General features: G+C 43.5%; 2 protein-coding genes across 2 annotated transcripts in view; both read right to left on the bottom strand.

Annotated features, from left to right (window-relative positions):
- Window positions 1-5992, bottom strand: part of cfap44 (cilia and flagella associated protein 44) — a gene marked incomplete at its 3' end in the record, with an annotated part of 31840 nt that extends 25848 nt beyond the window's left edge. The window contains exons 1-14 of the mRNA XM_080751743.1: window positions 5901-5992; window positions 5217-5379; window positions 4900-5002; window positions 4437-4653; window positions 3679-3793; window positions 3056-3220; window positions 2559-2714; window positions 2406-2453; window positions 2151-2250; window positions 1862-1956; window positions 1227-1436; window positions 705-815; window positions 425-577; window positions 1-213 (exon numbers count right to left, since the gene is read on the bottom strand). The exon at window positions 1-213 is cut by the window's left edge and continues 21 nt beyond it. Of these exons, the coding sequence (XP_080607869.1) occupies window positions 1-213; window positions 425-577; window positions 705-815; window positions 1227-1436; window positions 1862-1956; window positions 2151-2250; window positions 2406-2453; window positions 2559-2714; window positions 3056-3220; window positions 3679-3793; window positions 4437-4653; window positions 4900-5002; window positions 5217-5379; window positions 5901-5983 (1932 nt within the window). The 5' untranslated portion in view covers window positions 5984-5992. The remainder of the gene's footprint in view (window positions 214-424; window positions 578-704; window positions 816-1226; window positions 1437-1861; window positions 1957-2150; window positions 2251-2405; window positions 2454-2558; window positions 2715-3055; window positions 3221-3678; window positions 3794-4436; window positions 4654-4899; window positions 5003-5216; window positions 5380-5900) is intronic.
- A 2136-nt stretch (window positions 5993-8128) lies between these two features.
- On the bottom strand, window positions 8129-19129 carry spice1 (spindle and centriole associated protein 1; the record flags this gene model as incomplete). The annotated part of the gene is made up of 17 exons (XM_080751742.1): window positions 8129-8262; window positions 9182-9245; window positions 9621-9702; window positions 9789-9975; window positions 10454-10941; window positions 12051-12167; window positions 12371-12491; window positions 13946-14077; window positions 15446-15732; window positions 15881-16006; window positions 16303-16445; window positions 16664-16746; window positions 16910-17028; window positions 17481-17583; window positions 18395-18535; window positions 18643-18690; window positions 19034-19129. 17 exons carry the CDS (start codon window positions 19127-19129, stop codon window positions 8206-8208), a joined length of 2394 nt encoding a protein of 797 aa, XP_080607868.1. The 3' UTR covers window positions 8129-8205.
- Between the last annotated feature and the right edge of the window lie 948 nt (window positions 19130-20077).

The raw sequence follows: 20077 nt of genomic DNA, 5'->3' as shown, positions 1-20077 counted from the left end.
TGGCTCTGAGTAGAAGCCACAGCAGAGTGGACTTGGGGGGTCTGGAATGTAGATTGGGGGAGTTTCCCCCTGCTCTTCATCCTCCTCTTCCTCCTCTTCGTGCCCCTCATCATCGGGCTCTTGCACACTCTCCCGGGCCCTCTTCAGCCGAGCCTCTCGCTCGCTGGCCTTCCTCTGCTTTATTTCTTGGCGCCGCGCGACTGCCGCCTCCCTCTGACATGACGCACGAGATGTACAAATTCAACACAAACACAATCAAGCAAGAAACCAAACGGATCGCACACACACACATACACTCACTTCAAAGACGTGGAAAAGGGGCTGTGACTGAACAAAAAAGCTGAGAAAATAAGACAAACCACAAGTGTGACAACAAAAAAACAGCATCAGAGGGGCGGGCAGTCTGCCAGAGCTCCGCTCTGACCTTAATGCGTGATTTGATGCTCCTGAAACTGAAGGCTCGGGTGGGCAGCTCAGACAGCTGGTACGTCTTGCTCGGCCTCTGGTCCTCCGGGTCCGGAGATTGGACCTCGACCACATGGCCGCTCGCACATAGGATCAACAGCATGTTTTGGCTCTGAGTAAATACACAAACAAACACATTGCTTGATTTGGTCGTTAAGAAACAGTTAGCTTTAACCACATCCACAGCGTTCCCTTATCCGGGCATGTCATGATGATAGGCGAACATTTGCTCTACGTACATGGGACTGAGGGGACCACTCCAGTTGCCGCACTGCTCCAGGAACCTGGATGAAGCCGATGGGGTCGTATTGCTCCCGGGCCGTGAAGAAGAACACAGTGCAGTCTGAGCTCTAGGGGGAAAAAAGTGAGAAAAACATTCGAAAGTGAATGAAAAATATTCAACAACTTAACAAAACTAAAAAATGTAGGTACTTGTATGTCAAAATGGCAGACAGCTCAAAGAGTTTTCAAGATTGCTTTATTTGTAGTTTCCTATCTGCAAGCCGCTTTGGAAAAAAAACGAAATGATGTTTCTCCTAGCGAAACATTCATAAAAGAATAAATAAATAGTGCACAATATTCACTATACTCAAATCACAATACTCACAATACTCAAATCAATAAATAAATGTTAAAAACTAGAAGAATTCATCAAGGCAGGTTGTTTGGAGTGGGCTCTATAAGTTAAGGCATAAGAGCTTGTACTTAAGACAATCAAAATACAGCCCTGAGAGTTAGTCCATTACGCTCCACCCTCTTACCCCTGTGGCTAATATCTCTCCATTGCGCTCGTATGCAATCGCGGTCACAGGTGCAGTGTGGGGTTTGAAGGCTTGCTTGAGATGCAGTTCCGCATCTCCTTTGCCGCTGCGCCCAGCGACCGATCGCAGGCTCTGGGGGTTAAACAGCTCCAGCAGGCGGACCACTCCGTCCTCAAAGCCTGTCACCAACAAACCTCCACCCTGGTTCACCTGCAAACACAGAGGCAAGTCTGGGTCAGAGAGATACCTGCACAGACTTTAGCTCTTTTCCAATACGAAAAGGAACACAGAATCTTCCAGAACCTGAAACTAAAACAGGTATTTAAAAAGAAAAGGTAGAAGTTCTGAGTTGTGGGTTCACAGAACTCAGGGTGAGTTCTGTGAGCCATAGCTGAGCCATAGCATGTGGAAACAAATTCAGAATGCATGAAATACAGGTATTACTTGTCTGTGTTGTATCAACTTTGATTTTAATGCTTCAATGGAAAATCAAATAAACGAAGTAAAACAAAAGAAAAATAATTAAAAAACCGTGACATAATGTTCATGGCACGGCACGGGTCACTTAGTTCCTTTCCTGTAGTGAAAAAGAGCCTTTAGGCAGACACTTAATCATACCAATTACATGTACACACCACGAGTGGAGCCCAGCTGAGTGCAGTTCCCCCCTGTTTGAACTGGCTGGTTGTCAGCTCCCTCTTTGCGAGGAAGTCATAAACCTTTACAGAACCTGGGAAAAAACAACAGTGGAATAAGGATAATCATTGAGTGCATGTACGTCTGTCTGTCTGTGTGTGTGTGTGTGTGTGTGTGTGTGTGTGTGTGCGTGTGCGTGTGCGTGTGCGTGCGTGTGCGTGCGTGCGCATGATGCTTATATATGCGTGTGTCCATAAATATGTGTACATATTCATGTAATTTACTCACCGTCCAGAGAAGTAGTAGCCATTAGATGGCTTATCCTGGATACATCCATACCCTGAATCCCCCCAGCATGGAAGGAAAACAGGCACTCTGGATCCTGGGTCTTATATTCACAAATCATATGGATAAGTATAGTATATATGTGTACAGCACACACAGCGCACACACACACACACACACACACACAAAGAGCATTGCATTACTTGTTATTAACTAATGTTTGAAGCTACAAACAAATAATAGCATCCAAAAACTCACAATGTTGGAAAATGAAAGGTCCAGTTTCCAAATGCCTCCTTTTGAATCCTACAAGAAAAGAAGTTGGGAGAAATAAGGGTTTGACATTATTACGCCCCAATTAAATAACTAAACATGTGTAACGTTAGCTTGTGCGACCTTTAGCCAACTGACCTGAGCGAACCAGATGAAGGAGTCGGGCAGGGAGCTCCTAACCATGGAGGACAGGCTGACGTTACGTCCCACCATCAGCTCATTCATGGGTTCTATCTCAAACATCTCGCTGTCACCATTACGATCTGCAGCGTCAATGCTCTCAAAGTCCCAGCTCTGACACAGTGAGAGAAAATCACATTAACATGGGGGAGATATGGCGATGACATTGGAGACAATTGAATAGGAGTTCATGGGAATTGCGGGAGTTAATTAGTTAATTAGATATTAAGATGTTTTATTGTCATTGGACATAACAACTTTGGTATCATGTTCAAAACCTTTCAAGAAGTTTCAAATATCTTCAAACGTTCTCCAAAAAAGCAGATCTACGAGCTCACAGCCCATTGCGATGCAATAATGAACTTGTAGATTGTCTATTTTTGACGATGACAATTCTTTAATAGAGCTTAAGCACAATATAGATCAGACAGATTATATCAGACAGATTATATTACCCGTATCGCTCCGTCAGAACCGACGGTCATCAGCTCTCCCTCATCCAGGGTAAACTGCTGGATGGCTCCTGTGTGGCAGCTCCTGCCTCCTTTACGACAGATCTCCACCTTGAGCAGACCCCCTTCCCACAGCAGCATGTTGCCCCACTCTGAGCCTGACACCACCTGACAAGATAGAGAGACAATTTTAGTTGAGCTCAAGACCCAACAAAAGTGAAATTAGATGTTTGCCTGGGACCCAAACTAGTGAAAACAGCAGATCTACAAGCACACAACGCATCGCGTTGCGCCATGTTGTGAGCTTGTATATCGTCTATTTTCACGACTTCTTAAACATTTGTTTTCTAAATATTGGAATTTCTTACATTTTTAATTTATTTATTAATGTAATTACTTACAAAAGTCATTGCATTTTTTTTTTATTCATGAAAATATTAGCTTTTTGGGGATTTTTTTTAAAAACGTTTTGAAATAATAATAATAAAAACAAAATGTAGGAAACAAGGGGCAGATAAATATTTGTCCGCGACCACAAATGGGTCCCGACTGGGAACCAGTGCTACTCTATATAGTCTCAGTCTTTGTACTCTATTCTCAGCATGGCATAAAAGCAGTGGACAGACCTTGCCATCGGGTAGTTCTATGTAGCCCTTGATGTCAGTAGGGGCTGTCTTCCCAAACCTTCCCGTAAGCCCTTGCAATTTAAGACCAGTGAACGTGCTGGTCATTTTCCAGAACCTGTAAGAGAGAAGGGGGTCAAGCAATACAAATACACAGCAGTGCATAAGTTAGAAAAAATAGACATATTCAATCTAATCATTTTAATGCATGCATTGCCATTTGATTGTTGTTGTAATGGCCTCCATAATTGCATCAAGTGTTGAGCAGACTAACATCCACTTACTTCAGTGGTTCTCAAAGGGGCCTTTTCCACCGGCAAAGAACCGGTTCCAGAACCAGTACCGGTTCAACTTTCTTGGAACCTTGGTTCGTTCTTGCGAACCGGCTTGCGTTTCCACCAGATCGAACCATGATTGAACCAGAGGAAGCAAGGATTTTGTGGTTCCCATTCGGAACCAACTTTTACGGTTTGGAACCAACTCCAGTTCTTGGTGGAAAAGCTCACCTCTGGTTCATCCCATAGACGGGAGAAAGAACCAGCGGTTCTTTGCCGGTGGAAAAGGCCCTAAAGTGGATTCCAGGGACTCTGTGGGTTCCTTTAGGGGGGTCTAAATTGACCCATACAAGTCTGTAACTCTGACAGTGTATAAATGGAACCAAATGAACCCAACGAACCCTGACGTTCATTTGGTTCCATTTGTACACTGTCAGAGTTAAAGGGAGACCTTGAAACGTGAAAGTTTGAGAGACACTGACTTACTTGATGTGTCCTGGTGCTGAGGTTGTGAGCTGTCCAGGGTGGTCCGGGGAGAACGTGACTCGGTAGAGGTCCCGGGAGAAGGCCTTACAGCGCAGCATAACCTGTTCCTGCCTCCAGTCCCACAGGGTCAACATGCAGTCAGGGACGCGGCCCACACTGGCCAACAGGGTGCCATCGTGGTTGAAATCCACACAGCTGTATGCCCTCTCTGTACCACCTAAAAACACAGTATAAGCTCACAAATTACTGGATTTTCCCTTTTCTCGCCACCAAATTGTCTCTTTTGTTCTTCTTCTTCTTTCGTGTATCATTGTCCTTCTTCTTTCGTGTATCATCGTCTTTTGTTGATTTATATCTAGATATTTTCAGTTTCTGCATTTGGTTGCTATACCGGAAACTGTATCAGACAGGGATCGATACACCTCTCTTGAAAATGCAGCCTGTAACCTATACTGTAGCCTACCCCTGAGGATGCGGTAGGGTCTAAGTGAAGGATAATCGTAGACAATGATGTTGGGCTGGTCTCCCTTCTCTGCCACAGCAAGGTAACTCTTGCTTGGATGGGCCTTTGAACACAGACAGACAGACAGACAGACAGACAGACAGACAGACAGACAGACAGACAGACAGACAGACAGACAGACAGACAGACAGAGGGAGACAGAGCCAGTACAAAACATTTGAATACAGTGGGTTGTGTGGAATACATGGTTGTGGAGGATGTATTTTAAATGCTTGGGTCTACAGAATGATGATGAACCATGATATGAGATGCCTCACCATAATGGTACCAATTCCTCCGCCGCTACAGGAACGGAGATAGCGCTGCTCCTTGGTGGAAACATCCAATAGGACCACCAGATTGCCTGCTATAAAGGCCAGGGTTCTCTCATCCAGCAGCTGTAGGTTGGCCCTACGCTCACAGTCATAGCCAAATGAGTGCCTATGTGTCACCAGAGTTAAGGATCAGTTTCACACCCAAAAATAAGTAAGACCCATTAAAGACCTGAGGTCGACTCTACAAATGTCTTCTAAATCCTTCTAAGGTTTTTTTTTAAATACTTTGTTTGCTGATGTTTCTATCATGAGTGGTTCTCAAACCATTTCATGTCAAGGACAGGAAATGTATGTATGTATTTATGTATGTATATGTATTTGGCCGCAGAGCCCCATCTCAAAATATGTTGTTCCTGGGACCCCCAGAAGCAAAGATTTGAGTTACAAAAGTTTGCTTTAAAACTATATTAGTATATAAAAGATTTGTACAAATCTTAGCAAAAAAATAGCAGATCTACAAGCTCATAACGCAGCACTCTGTGACACAGACGATCCTTTTCCAGTGGCGTACGTTGATTAGCTTATTGGTTTGTTGCAAAGATGGGGATTTATGAAACTATTTTTAAATAGTGTAAAACGAGAAGAAAGGTAGCAAGTTAGGATTAAACATAATCCTAAAAAAGATACGAAAGGTGCAGGAGGTTCTCTGGGATTTCAGAGTGTGGTGTGATGAACGGTCTGGAGTAGAGCTCCTCATAGTTGTAGAACATCTCTTCGGGGAGCTTGGTGTTTGGTTTGTCCTCATCTTCCTGCTCCTGGAGCTCCTGGAGGGCCGACTGCTCAGTACTATGTTCCGCAGGAGCTGCAGAGCACATAAATACCACAGCAGATGGGCGGACGTGTGACAACATGTAATCACAGACAATGAAACAATTAGGCAATCATTACAATATCCTTCCATTAGCAGTACAAAATACAGGTATCAGAAACAACATCAGAGCAACAAAGAACATCATGTTTAGTGGACCTCTTTTACGTTTGATTTCAGTGCCAGTGGAGCGCATTTAAAAGAGAACATTAAGACAACTGACACTTAAAAGAAAAGGTCTAAAAGAGAAGTCAACATTAAATGAATGAGGCCCTTTGGCTGCATTGTTGGTCTATGCAGAACATTTCTCGGTGACATTAATTTGGGGAGGTTGCAAGTTTGTGCAGGCAGGGTTGATGGAGAACCATGTAGGCCTATTTCCATAGAGTTATAATAAGTAGTAGGCTACTATTTCAAGATAGTGACAAACTGACCCTAACCCTAACTTTCAGCGCCATCTTGTGGATTGCCCAGGCTTGCGTCAGTGCAGTGTGTGCACTGTTCGTGCGTGGTGGAGTGGACCTATAACTATATGCTGTGGACGGGTCTGGTCAGAATTTAGTAATGTTTCTCCATTCTGACTGCAGCTGTTCACTAACCAATGTGATTCTGGAAAATGCCATCAAAATTCGATAACGTTCTAAAAGTGTATTTGGTCTACGACTACTCTAACGGCAACGCGTTGAAGACTTTTCAACTTCAACGAACAATAATTAGATATGTTGATAACACGTCCAACAATACAGTGTGATAAATTAGAGTTTTACTTGTAATAAAGAATCATTTTATTAGCTAATTTGGTTACCTTGTTGTTCCTCGTTTGTTTGATCCTTGTAGTCCATCTCCATCGTCGTTTGGATTCGTTGCTCAGCAACAGTGGAACTGCGGAAGTAGTTTTTTTTTTATCGCAATGCTTGGTGGTTGATGTAGTTTTATCCCCCCTGCCAATTATTAGACAGTTGGCCTTAATATTATAACTCTATGCAGTTGGCTTGTGAGAATTATGACTACAAAAAGTGTAAATGACATGAGCCCTAATTATCACACGACAGTAAATGGCCATGTAGAGTGCAAAGAAATCTAGTGCCACTGCTACAACATAGGAGGATACCAACTAACTAGCGTCTAGTATCTGATGTTAACCCATTCAGTAAAAAAAAAAAAAGAAAAAGGAAAAAACATGTTGTAGCTGAATCTGGTCTTGAGAGATTAGATCATCATAATGTATTGTATCTTAACAAGCAAATATAGCCTATCCCATGTAAAAAAAAGTAAACAACATATCTGCATTTAACTTGCAAAAATGTACAAAAATAGGTGACGGGGTAGGCTACAATGAATGAGAACTAAATTTATATTTTAATACTTCCATGATAGCAGACATATGGCCTGCCCTACAGTATGTGAGACTAATTTCAAATGGCAAGGCTTCTGACATGTATATTAATATTTTTGCCAGTCTATTGCACTTGGTTGGCAATTCAAATACCGTATATTTTCATAAAACACACATGCGAGTAAGAATATTTGTGAAATGTATTGAAACATTATCATTGCGCATTCAATCACTGTGTCAGTACAGCTAATATTAATTGTATGTTGAAGTTGTGTAAATAAACTGTAGTGTTCTTTGAAGTTGTGTGTCAATAGCTTGATGAAGGTCTATTGACCGAGTTGCTTTAATAAATCTCTTGAACCTGCAAGTGGCAGTGTGCGGGCTAGTCTTTTCTAAGATTCCTACTTCTAATGCTTTATTGCCTACGCACCTGCAAGAGAGAAACTGGATGTGCGAAAGTCTCTCTTCTCACAAGTTGTGTGTCAATAAAATGTATTGATCTTTGAATTCTTGGCCAAGTAATATAGTTCAGTTGCAGACCTATAGCCAATGACTCCTCCCAGAAAGCATAACCAAACCATGTTGGGGATAGTAAACACCATTGGAGCTTAGCAGTGTCTAGACTACATATCTTTTAATCATCCCAGAAACCAGACAGTTCATTCTTAAAAAATCAAGCATGTTTAATTTATTCATAAAATATTGCATAGTTTAAAAATAAAAGAAAATAAACATCAGTCTGTAACATTGTCAAGTTTCCCCAGGTTGAATCATCGCTCATGTTGTTATCATCTCATATGTGTGGACAATGCAAACCATCCCTCTCGTTCACTCAGCTGGTCTGCCTGTTGTGAAGAGAAGAAACATTTGTTTTTACATTCAACTTCTACTGAACACATTATTTTTTTTGCAACATTCAGAATCAGCTTTATTATCACATCACCGGGTTACAGGTGTAAAAAAAGTGTGAAATTAGTTTATAGAGCTACATACAGGGGTGAGATGCCGTGGGCTCGGTTGGGCTCGGCGAGCCCACACGTACTATCAAGCTGTACGCACGCGCGCGTGCACGCACGTCGTCAAGTTGTGTGACGGATGGCTCGACGGCTCGGTCAACAATTCAATCCCCTACCTGTCTGCTTTGCATAACAATACTCTGGTAGGCAGGCTCATTTACACTTGTATATGCGGCCAGCATATAGCCTACGCTCGGCATTCTTTGCAGACTTTTAGCTCCTTTCGGAACCTCTCGTCTCCCTCCACTATGCAGCTCCTCACTCTTCATATAATATTTAAATCACTCATTTTGTCAGAGCTGCATAGAGGAGGGACTCGGGAGAGGTTCCGAAAGGAGCTAGCAGACTTTACTGTGTGTGGGTGAGTCTATAAAGTCTATGTAAAGTTATTTTATATAAAACCTAAAGGAAAATACATTAATGGAAACTAAAATAAAAACATCAAATTAATAATGTAACTAAATAAGAAATATAATTAGATTAAAAATGTTGTGTTATACAGTATTAGCACCGAGCGGCAGGCATGCGTGCACACATGCGCGCGCACGTGACGTGCATGTGACGTCATGAATTTAGAGGGGAACCACTTCTAAAATCCATATCACACCACTGGCTACATATATACACATAGCATATCCATCCGGCACAATATATACATGAGGTTAGACGTTAAGGTGCATCAACATAGCCGCAAGTATATACTGTACATGATATTAGACAGGTGCAAAAAGAATATACACTTATGTACCTGTGTCCTGTCACCCCTGGCTTCTCCACCCAGTCTTGGTGAACCCCCCTCACTACCAGCAGATCTGCGTATGAACCAAAATGTGTATTAAGCCATTTTCAAGTGCAATAAAAATGGTAAATATAAATGGTAAATGGTGCATTTGTATAGCGCCTTTATCCAAGGCGCTTTACAGAGATTGCGCATTACATTCACCCATTCATCCACAAATTCATACACCGATGGTGGAGGAAACCATGCAAGGTAGCAACCTGCTCACTCTTCGACACTAATTCCAGGGGAGCCCGGATTCGAACTGGGAACCCTTCGTGTTCTAATGACGGTTTCTCTACCCCTGAGCCAAAAACTTCCTGTGGACTGTACACAGTGGTGTATTGGTTCCCAGGCCTTGTCACATGATTAACATAGACCAGACCCAGCAGCCAGCTCACACACTCACCGTCTCCCACCACCACTCGCCTGTGACAAGGAATTCCGTGCAGGCAACAGCATATTAGACGTGTCTGGGCTCCTTCCGCCAGCTGAGAATGGCATGATACAAATGATTTCACAACAGGTCAATCAAACAGGCTCCCGGACGGCAACACAATTGGTTGATCCACAATACCTGCTGCGTGTGGACTGAAGGCAGAGGGAGGGATGGGGGAGACGGAAGGTGAAACCCTGGCTGAGGTGCCATGTCTCTGCTGCTCGATGAGCTCCAGCAGTCGACCCCTGGCTGCTGCACTCTGCCTGTTCAGCTCCAGGAGGCGCTGCTCTACACTGCTCATGCTGGGGGATTCCTGCACTGAAGCCTGCACGAGAAGACAGGGACACAGGTCTGAAAATATACTATATGCACAAAATAATTTGATAATAGGACTGATTTCAAGCAATTGAGGCGTTGGTGTAACTTATGCATGACAACTGGTACTGCTTTACCAAACTGTACCACTCCAAAGCAAACATGTTTTTTATGTTCAGTGGTATATGCAGTTTACAGCCAGACAGTTTCAGGCTGCAAACAATGACACCTCTGTTCTGAACTTTCCAAACTTTGTGAACCTCCAGTTTGTAACCATTGCTCTTGAAAACTAGTCAAACTATATAAACTACTGTATCAGGTAATTAAAGCTGCTAGTTGCGGTGGCTAACTAACTAGCCTACGGGAAATTCCATGAGATTGTTTTTCTTCACATTATTATAATTATTCTTTTAAATGAGCAAATGTTTTAAACCGCTGACGGGATGTTGTCGAGGGTTATCGCATTCCACCTCCTAGCAACATTGCACCTGTTGTGTAGGAGGTTCTCCGTGTGCAGTCTGGACCTGCTGGGGGGTCCGTCTCCCTGTGCTACTGGACGCTGAGCGAACCTCTCCAACGCTTTGGGGCGTCACTCTCCCCGTGCTGCTGGGTGCCGACCTAACCTCTCCAACACGTTGGGGTGTCACTCTCCCTGTGCTGTGGGAGGTAGAGCCTCTGCGCTCTGTGTTGCTGTTGGGTGATCCTCTGGTCCCAGAACCACCGACATTGGCTTGGTTCACCTGGGCCCTGATCGTGTTGTTCTGCTGGGTCAGATGAGCGATCTGGGCCAGCAGGGCCTCTTGGGAGAGATATGAACGCAGGGGGTCAGAGGTCGTGGGCAGGGTGGAAGTGGACGGGAGGTCAGGGAGAGGCAAGCTGGAAAAGCTGGGGACCGAGCTGAGCGGCCGGACATCCTCATAGGAGCGCATGGTGTCGGGATACGGAAGGTCCCGGTGCAGAGGCACAGGTCGAAACACTGGAAGGACAGAGGATGGGTGGATTATTTTACATCACTCTCAACGTAAGGTCTGGGGACCATCAGGGGTCCCAATCAATGTGTCAGTAACTCTGGACCCTTCCATTTGTACATTCTCAAAGTTAAATTAAGAGGATTTTACAGTGTAGATTGTAGGCCTGGCCTCGATTAGTCGAAAAGTCGACTAATAGATCGAGGGAGGCCTAATTTGTTATAATGAACTAATAGTTTGCCAAAAAATATGTTATGTCATGATTTATTGGCAGAAACCAAGCAGGTTTGGAGTGTCTTATCATTTTAATCTGTGCAATCTAAAATAAAGACAAAGTAAAAAAAAGAAAAAAAGAAAAAAAAAGAAACCAACTATAAGTTATGTTAACACATATGGTGCCAACCCCGAGTTTCCCGAGTTTGTATTGGTACTAGTGCTGTGCCAACCCCGAGTTTCCCGAGTTTGGGCCGTTTTTGAAAAAAAAAAAAAAAAAAAAAAATCCATTTTTTTTTTTTCAAAAATATTTTTTGGACCTCCAGAAATGTATTAGGCATGATCGCGATCGCGAAATTGCATGTTTAACCCCCATACCAACCCATTCTTTCAAACATGGAAGAAACATGGAAGCCATGTTTGTTTACATCTGAAGAAAACATAATGGCTGATAAATCATGAATGCCTGAACGGATTTCCAAGCGGATTCTTTTGTTTGAAAGCTGTGAACAGCATCTACACACGTGGTGCATCATCTAGGCATGGGCGTGCACTTTTTACACACTTGCACAATTACATGGAAGTCTATGGTAACCATGGCAACGCGAGACATTGAAGAGAAAAAATCATTGCAACATAAGTATTAAATCAGATACAGTATATTTTTTCATGATTCAACTACCAACATTTGGCCAATCAGATTTGACAATAGAAATCCTTTGTCGGGGACAGGCCTAGTAGATTGAGGTCGCAGAGATTTAAATAAAGGTATCAAATGGGGGTCCGTAGCCTAATGCATAAACTCTGGGTCCTTGAATTTCAAAAGGTTGAAAATCACTGCTTTAAATGGATGTCAACACATCAGAGAGTAACAGATTACAGTGAGAGGGAGACTGTGCTTCACCATGGCTGTGTTGCTGGTTGTATATTTGTCGGGGTGGGGACAGCAGCACTGCAGGAGCAATAGGGACTTGTGTTTGCTCTGTATCTCGCTCGGGAAAAGGCGGTCCACGTTGACAGTCTGTGCAAAACACAAATTGCGGCCCAGTTACCCAACAGGCATGTGCACATATACAAAAAGCATTTATCAGAATGCATTTATGCTAATGCTATCATCTCCTTATTTATGCTGAAAGGAACACAAAAGGCCCATGATGGAAACAGGTTGTTGAGAGCTTTAAATTGGAGGCGTTTTTAATTAGTCAGACAAAGAAATAAATAAACCTGTAGCTATGTCTTGAGTTCTGTGGTCCCTGGGTGCTTCTGGCAGCTCCAGTCCTCCCAGTGCCAGCACTACTGTGTCCATCATCTGTTCCAGCTCTGCTGTCCGCTGCTGCAGCCCTGCCTGCACAGTGAAAAAACACCCGCACAAAATCCAAAGTGAACCCAGAGATTCCACCAATTCTAGACGACTTCCTATACATTCTGGTTGGTAAATTTCAGCAATACAATTACAAAGTTCAAACTAACATACCCAGATCATTTTGTCCTGGTTGCACATTGTTAGGGTCACGATTACACATTTTAAGTTGACAATTAATTATACTAGAAGCTTCGGGCGGCCCAGCGTCTAGTCGGCGACCTGGCCAACTCGGAACAATGTAAATAGGGAATGAATGCCCCGCCCTTTAATGCAAACCCCATTATACCTGTTTTCATAGGACCTGTTTTGACCATCTGTCTGCCTGTGTCCATTTATGCCCATATATGGAGATATCTGTATCTGTTTGTTTGTCGGCTACCTTTTTTTATCCATATAGAGATCACTGCAGTTATAGTTCTGGGTCCATTATATGCCCATATATGGAGATATCTGTCTATCTGCGTCCATTTTATGCCCATATATGGAGATCTCTGTATCTGTCTGTCTGTGTCCCTTTTATGCCCGTATATGGAGAACTTTGTGATTCTGCGTCCATTGTATGCCCATATATGCCATATATGGAGATATCTGTTTATCTGCGTCCATTTTATGCCCATATATGAGATCTCTGTCGCTTTTTCAAACAGATGGTCAAAAAGGGTCCTATGACAATAGGTATAATGGGGTTTGCATTAAAGGGGGAACCGGCACTGTGTCTGCAACACAGTCGGAGGCACAGACAGATACAGAGATCTCCATAATGGGAATAAAGGGACACAGACAAACAGATGGAGGAGGAGACAAACTTAATGCAAACCCCATTATACCTGTTGTCATAGGACCCGTTTTGACCATCTGTTTGCCTGTGCACGGCACTGCAGTGATGTCACAATGACCGATTTTGCGCCGATTTCCTCCGGAACAGCCTGATGTCAACAATCAGCCCCGCATAAGGAGATTCCGAACGTTTCGTGCCGGTTAGGGAAAACCGCGCGTCGGGACGGGTCGAGGCCCGGCACTGCACTCCGTGCCGCGGCGGGGAGCGCGCGTGCTGAATCTGAAGCCGGTGGGACGAACGGTTCTCGAGATACACGGATTACAAACACACACGCAGAGACTTCTCGCATTTATAGATAGATTTGTCACACAAATAACTATGATTAACGATTTAATTGTGTCATGGCATTGAACATTGGAACATATGAATCATTATTTTTATTAACCATTATGCTTGGTTTTTAGGCTTCATAACCACAAATTTCACAGGATAGATATGACAAATAACTTATATAAATATAAAATAGATCTGATATTTCTGCTATTTTTGGAAAGCGTTTGAAAATGTATGATGATGCATAATTGCGATTAGGCGATTATATAATAATTGTGACCAGTGATACAGTATGGTCTGCTGTGTCTCATGTAAATAAGCTCACCTGCAGGGCAGAGCTCTCCTCTCTCAGGGTCATGGTCTCTGCAGTGAGAGCGTCTATCAGGCCCCGCTGCTCTCTCACCTCCTGTTCTAGTCTACTCCTCTCCTGAGCCTCTCTTTTCGCCTCATCCTCCCTCTAACATGTTTAGGGCGGAAAGTGAGCAGAGTGATGAGTTAGGCGCAGCACCAATACCAATACTGATGTCACACATATCACATACCCAGCCCTTATTTACCCTGTGTGAGGGGAGTGATGAAAGCAGAGGGGGGCATATACGCTGTATATGTTATCAGCAGTAGTTAACAAATCATCACAAGATAAAGTAAAAGTGCCACCACGCGCTGAGCGATCACCAGTGGACGGCCTTGTTGCGTAAGGTAAGTAAAAGACTGGATCAGGTCAACTAATATTGAAAGTAGAGTATGATTCAGCATTGATGTTGGCAGTGCAATAGTGGTAATGGTGGATACTTAGTTATATAAAAGAAAAATCACACCTAGTGTGAAGTGAGCGGGCTATTTATGAGTAATTTAATTAATTTCATTTGAGCGCTTTGTGCCAAGATGTAGGCCAGATGTGGGCCACGCTTCTTAGTGGGCGTACAACAAACTTTGAGTGCTTTGTACCAAGATGTAGGCCATGCCTTGTGTCCCGAACAAAGCCAGTGGTGGAGCTTAGCTCCTTCTAGGAGCACCGCACAGAAATACATACATTTTAAGACACTAGAGGTTCGCGGCCCTTCGGGCCGCTCACATCTAGAGTCCACGCCCGCTTTTTTTTTTTTTTTAAATAAAAAAAAAAAGTAAAAAAAAAAAAAATTTGAAAAAAAAAGTTTTATTTTTGAAAAAAAAAAAAAGCTTGTTGAAAAAAAAAAAAAGTTTTGGCCTAATTGTGTTATTATTGTTACTGTAATAGGCCTGCCAATGTTTTATTTTCATTATTTCAATGTTTTCATTTTAGCAACACACACACACACACACACACACACACACACACACACACACACACACAGACAGACAGACAGACAGACAGACAGACAGACAGTATCTTGCTGTGAACTCTAGATGTGAGTGGCCCTATCTTGCTGTGAACTCTAGATGTGAGTGGCCCGAAGGGCCGCGAACTTCTTGTAAGATACAGGCTCTCGGCTAGCGATTGAGTCTCTCTCTCTCTCTCTCTCTCTCTCTCTCTCTCTCTCTCCCCCTGTGCAGCGGCCCCCCCCTTCCCTCTTGTAACCTGAGACTCTCTCTCTCTCTCTCTCTCTCTCTCTTGCTCTCTAGCGAATCAGCGGACGGCTGTGCCGTGCATTCTACCGACAGCGGAGCTAGCTATGAGTTGAAGTGGATGTAAAGGGGGCGTGTATGGCCTTCTACCGACATCGGAGCTAGCTATGAGTTGAAGTGGATGTAAAGGGGCGTGTATGGCCTTGGAAGTGGGATGCGGCTCTAAGAAAAATGTAATAGTAGATGCCGATCTTGTGTTTTCCCATGATTTTCACAGCACCTGTTTAAGTAGTTGCACCAGACGCCCAAGAGTGGAGACCAGGGCCACAGAGAATCCAGTGAGGCCTTGAGCTCTGTGTGGCTGTGGGTCTGGGGTTAGCAAAGGTGCTGTGTCAGATTCCTGGGGACCAAGTGAATCCAGCTCAGCCTCCACCTGGCCCAGCATGGTCTGCAACATTCCTAGACTGGACTGGTTCCCATTCAGAGCACTTAGCGAAGAGCCGTCAAGGCCTGAAGCCTCTGGACCACGTAGATTACTGGTCCTACTGGCACGACCACTATTGCCAACTGAGAAAGACACAAACAGATGTACCCATCAACGAAAAGGAGAAAGAAGAAGAAGCTCATGTTGTTTTTGTTCATATAAATATATTTGAATCCTGAGTAAATACATATTTTTCGGATGAGTAAGGATTCTCATGCTGAGTGACTCTACCTGGCTGGTTGGTAGTGGGCTCAGAGTTGAGTACTTTATTAACCAGGGTGGACAGGTCCTCACTGTGACCTTCTGACTGGCTCTGTCTGGACCGCACACGCTGGACCGCCACTGTGGCGTTGAGAGCTACAGAAACCAGGCCATACCAGTGTGTAGAGTGTTAGAGGAGGATATAAAATACAAACCATTCAAGATAAGGGTTTTTACCACATGGTAAGAAAAAATAGTAAAGGCTTAATAGAGTAAACTACACAGAATTCACCCATTTTCAACCCATCTTCACATAACTGGTCCTCAATAATGCTCATTATAATATAGGCATTAGTGAGGACTTTACATGAAGATAGGTTGAAAATGGGTGAAGTTGTCCTTCAACACATCTGTAGTCTAGTCTAGTCCTATAAGAGCCTGTTTTCTCCTACCAGCTGGGTTGGGTGCTCTCCCTAACATACAGGGAGTCACAGGAACACCATCTCTGGTCCCTTGATGCAGAGAGCTGGACTGGACCCGCTGTCGTTGAATCCGCCGTCCCGGAGTCTTGGCCTTCATCTTCCGTATGTTGGCTCTATGTGTGAAAACAGAGCAGTTTAGTGAACAGCAGAGCCAATGGAGCCATAACAGAAGGGTTTTACATCTGTATGATAATTTGATATTAGAACTAACTTTCCTTACAATCACATTATTATACCAGCCTTTCTTTCTCATTTGAGTAGTATACTACACCATAATACGCCATTTCTCATTGTACTGTAGTATACTACAGTACATACTATGTATGTTTACCTGTGTACTACAGAGACAAGGCTAGCAGCAGGGGCCTCTTCGTCGCTGTAGTATTCCTCATCACCTTCTAGTTCATTAAGTGCCTGGCAGGAATAATGAAGTATCCGAATGCATATTAATAAAGCAAAAGGAAAACTCTGAGAAAATTGACTGATCATGATCAGACTGTAGTCATTTTGATAAATGACCACTGTGTGACAACTTTGTGACTATGGTAAACGGAATGTAGTTAACACTGAAACACACCTGCTGGTCCATCATAGACTGGCTGAGAAGAGACAGTGAAGTTGGTGGATCTGGTCTCTGTACTACAGGCAGTACAGAGTCATTGTCACAGCCTGGAGCCATGGTCACGCTGGGGTGGCCTGTAATACATTTATCCACTTACTGTATGGTAACTTAGTGTGAAATGGTACAGAAATTGGAACCAAAAGAAGATGACATGCAGAGTAAACAGAGTCAAGTGGAGTTTACCTTATTTATGTGCCGAATTGATTAGCTTTGCCACACAACAAAATACAATGAGTGCTTATGATCAATATCTGATTCTGTGTTTGACACTATCTGAACTGCCAAGATGCATTAACCACTTTAGCCTGTTGTATGAAGTACATTGTTGTACTGCAAATAGAGAAGAAAACCGATCGACAAGCTCACAACACATCGTGAGGCGTTGTGAGCTTGTAGATCCAAAATTGGGCCTCCAGGTTGAAAGTAGTTAAATGCTTTTTCACTCCACCAAAGGTTAACACAATCTATTAGAATATGTATAATAAACACTAAACCCAGATGTCCAAAATGGAGTGAATTATGCTACCAGTCTGCCGGCGAGGAGCGTCTCCAAACAGATCCTTGACCACGGCCATGGCTCTATCTGAGCGGGACAAAACATCTTGCAACAGCAGCTGGTCAGAGAACACCTACAAAAGAACAACACATCACCATCTCTACACCAGGAAATAGCTAGCCTGGTATAACCAGCCTAGATACTAATGCAGCTAGCTAACTAACTGCAGTATCCCCACAATGTTTTAACATGGATGGATTGTGTCTAGCTGAGCTAGGCTAGGAAATAGCCACTAGTACCCATTCTAATGCATAGGTTTTCCAATGGAAAGTTCATATGCGTTGCACACGTATCTGTTTTTTGAGCGGTGGTCACACCGTCTCCTATACGTGGCCGTGTATGGGTATGCGTGTCTGTATGTAGCCTGAGTCTGTATGTAGCCTACAATACCTTTCCTGACCACACATGTTAAGGGAGGGGCGCTGTTGTTCAGGCCAGGCACACTCACACTCACACTCTCTCTCACAGTCACACACACACACACACACACACACACAGGCGCACACACACACACACACACACACACACACACACACACACACACACACGCACGCACGCACGCACGCACGCACGCAGCTGCCACCGTTCAGCTCACACGAGTGTGATTTTTCTTAACAATGTTGAGTTGAGACACATCATTTTTAATGTATGTGTAACAAATGTTATGAAATCCTAAACTTTCTCATTAAGTGTTTTTCTAGACCTTTAAAGAGCTGAAAATTGTCCAAATGAATTGATCCTTGTACTGTAGAATCTGTACAAATAACTGGCAAACTGAGCTGACATGAATAACAAATACCAGTTTGTTCCATATTTTAGCAATTGAAAACTAAAACTGTGCAAGTGAAAGCAGCTATCAAGCCAGCCCACTGACATTCACAGACCTCCCTGATGATGCTGGCACTGGCATGATCCAGGGGTGCTGGGCTCCCAGGGTGTCTGAGCTGGCGTCTCATGGCCTTCTGTTTCAGCTCCCACTGGGCCACCACCTTGTTATGAGACTTGTGACTCTCATGTCGATACCTCTGGAAGAGAAGATTTATTAGCAGACATTTGAACCATGAATTTTGAAGTGATACTCACACCCGACTGGTGGCCATTCATAGAGCAAGGACATCCTCAAGCAACTTACCAGCTCCTCAGGTGTTGGCTTGAGCACAGAGAGATCACTAACGGTGCTCTGAAAACAAAAGCAAAACGAACGTTGCTGTTTATTTCTCTCCAGAGGCATTTTTGTCAGTGGTTCTCAAAGTGGCGTCCGGGGACTCCAGCAGCAACATTAGTAACAAATTACTGAAATTAGTATGTAAAACTATGTATAAAATAAAGAAGAAATAAGGAAATCTATCTTCAAATCAAAAAATCTTGAAAAGTGAAACATTTGGAATATTTTTGAAATATTTTAACAAGGCAAATCTCGATTGAGGTCCTTGAAATAAAAAGGTTTGAGTAGCACTGCTTTAAGTGATGTGGTGAAGAAGAAGAACTTTCTGTTGTGGACACCATGGATGGTGAACACTCACCACCCATTCTCTCGGAGGAGCTGTCTTCTTGGGGCGTGCAACAGGCCTCTTCCCTTGACTGTGTTGTGAGCGACCCCCAAACTTCACAAACGACATCTACAAAACAGTATGAAACACGAGTACTTGGGTGCTCGACATTGCATAACATAATCATTATTTAGTTTTGTTAACATAATAGGTCAGAGATTATACAATGTCCTGTCAATTGTCACAAGACCCAATCCAACCACTGTCCTATGGTTGGTACGTTGGTTCTCAAAGTGGGGTCCGGGGACCCCCATGGGTCCTTGAGGGAGTTCCAGGGGGTCCCCAGCTAAATGATAGATAGGAACCATATGGATCCTTATGGCTCTGTAACTCAGAGATTGTATAAATGGAACCAAATTGACCCTAATAGGGCCATTTGGTTCCATGAGTACACTCTCAGAGTTAAATTAACAGTGATTTTACGATTTGGGTCCCAGAGATAGAAATGCCATTAAATGGGGGTCCGTAGCCTAATGCATGACAAACTAGGGGTCCTTGAAATTAAAATGATTGAGAATCACTGCTAGAGTCGTAAAAATCTTCTCTTGTATGGGGGTCCCAGGCATATCTTTTCAAATGGGGGTCCGCGGGCTAATAAGTGTGACATGAAACAGCTTGAGATCCCCTGGAATAGTAGTAGCCTACTGTCTTTATGGGCAGTAAAAGCCTACACCACTAGTTTGTCTGTACATCATAGGAGCGTGACAGGACAGGAGAGAGCACACACATTTAGCTTCTGTTAATAAAGTAACACACATTTTGTTAGCATGCTGGCACAGTACTGTTAATATTAAGCCAAAAGCCAGTACTACTTACTGTTTATGTTGTTTAGCCACCTACGTTTTGGTCGAAGCTTCACTTTTGAACAGTTGCGCGTCACTTCCTGTGTTGTTGTTACCAAGGACGCCAGTCGAGCATGATGGGAAATGAATTTACACGTGCAACGCCTGATACGGCCACTAGATGGCACTGTCAGTTTGATCTTTGTAGCGTCTGTTGTGCGGCGCTTTATGCCAA

Source organism: Nannobrachium achirus (assembly GCF_963921795.1).
Source record: "Nannobrachium achirus genome assembly, chromosome: 21".
Lineage (NCBI taxonomy): Eukaryota > Metazoa > Chordata > Actinopteri > Myctophiformes > Myctophidae > Nannobrachium > Nannobrachium achirus.
The sequence above is the reverse complement of the archived record's forward strand: the minus strand, read 5'-3'. Positions and strand labels throughout refer to the sequence as shown.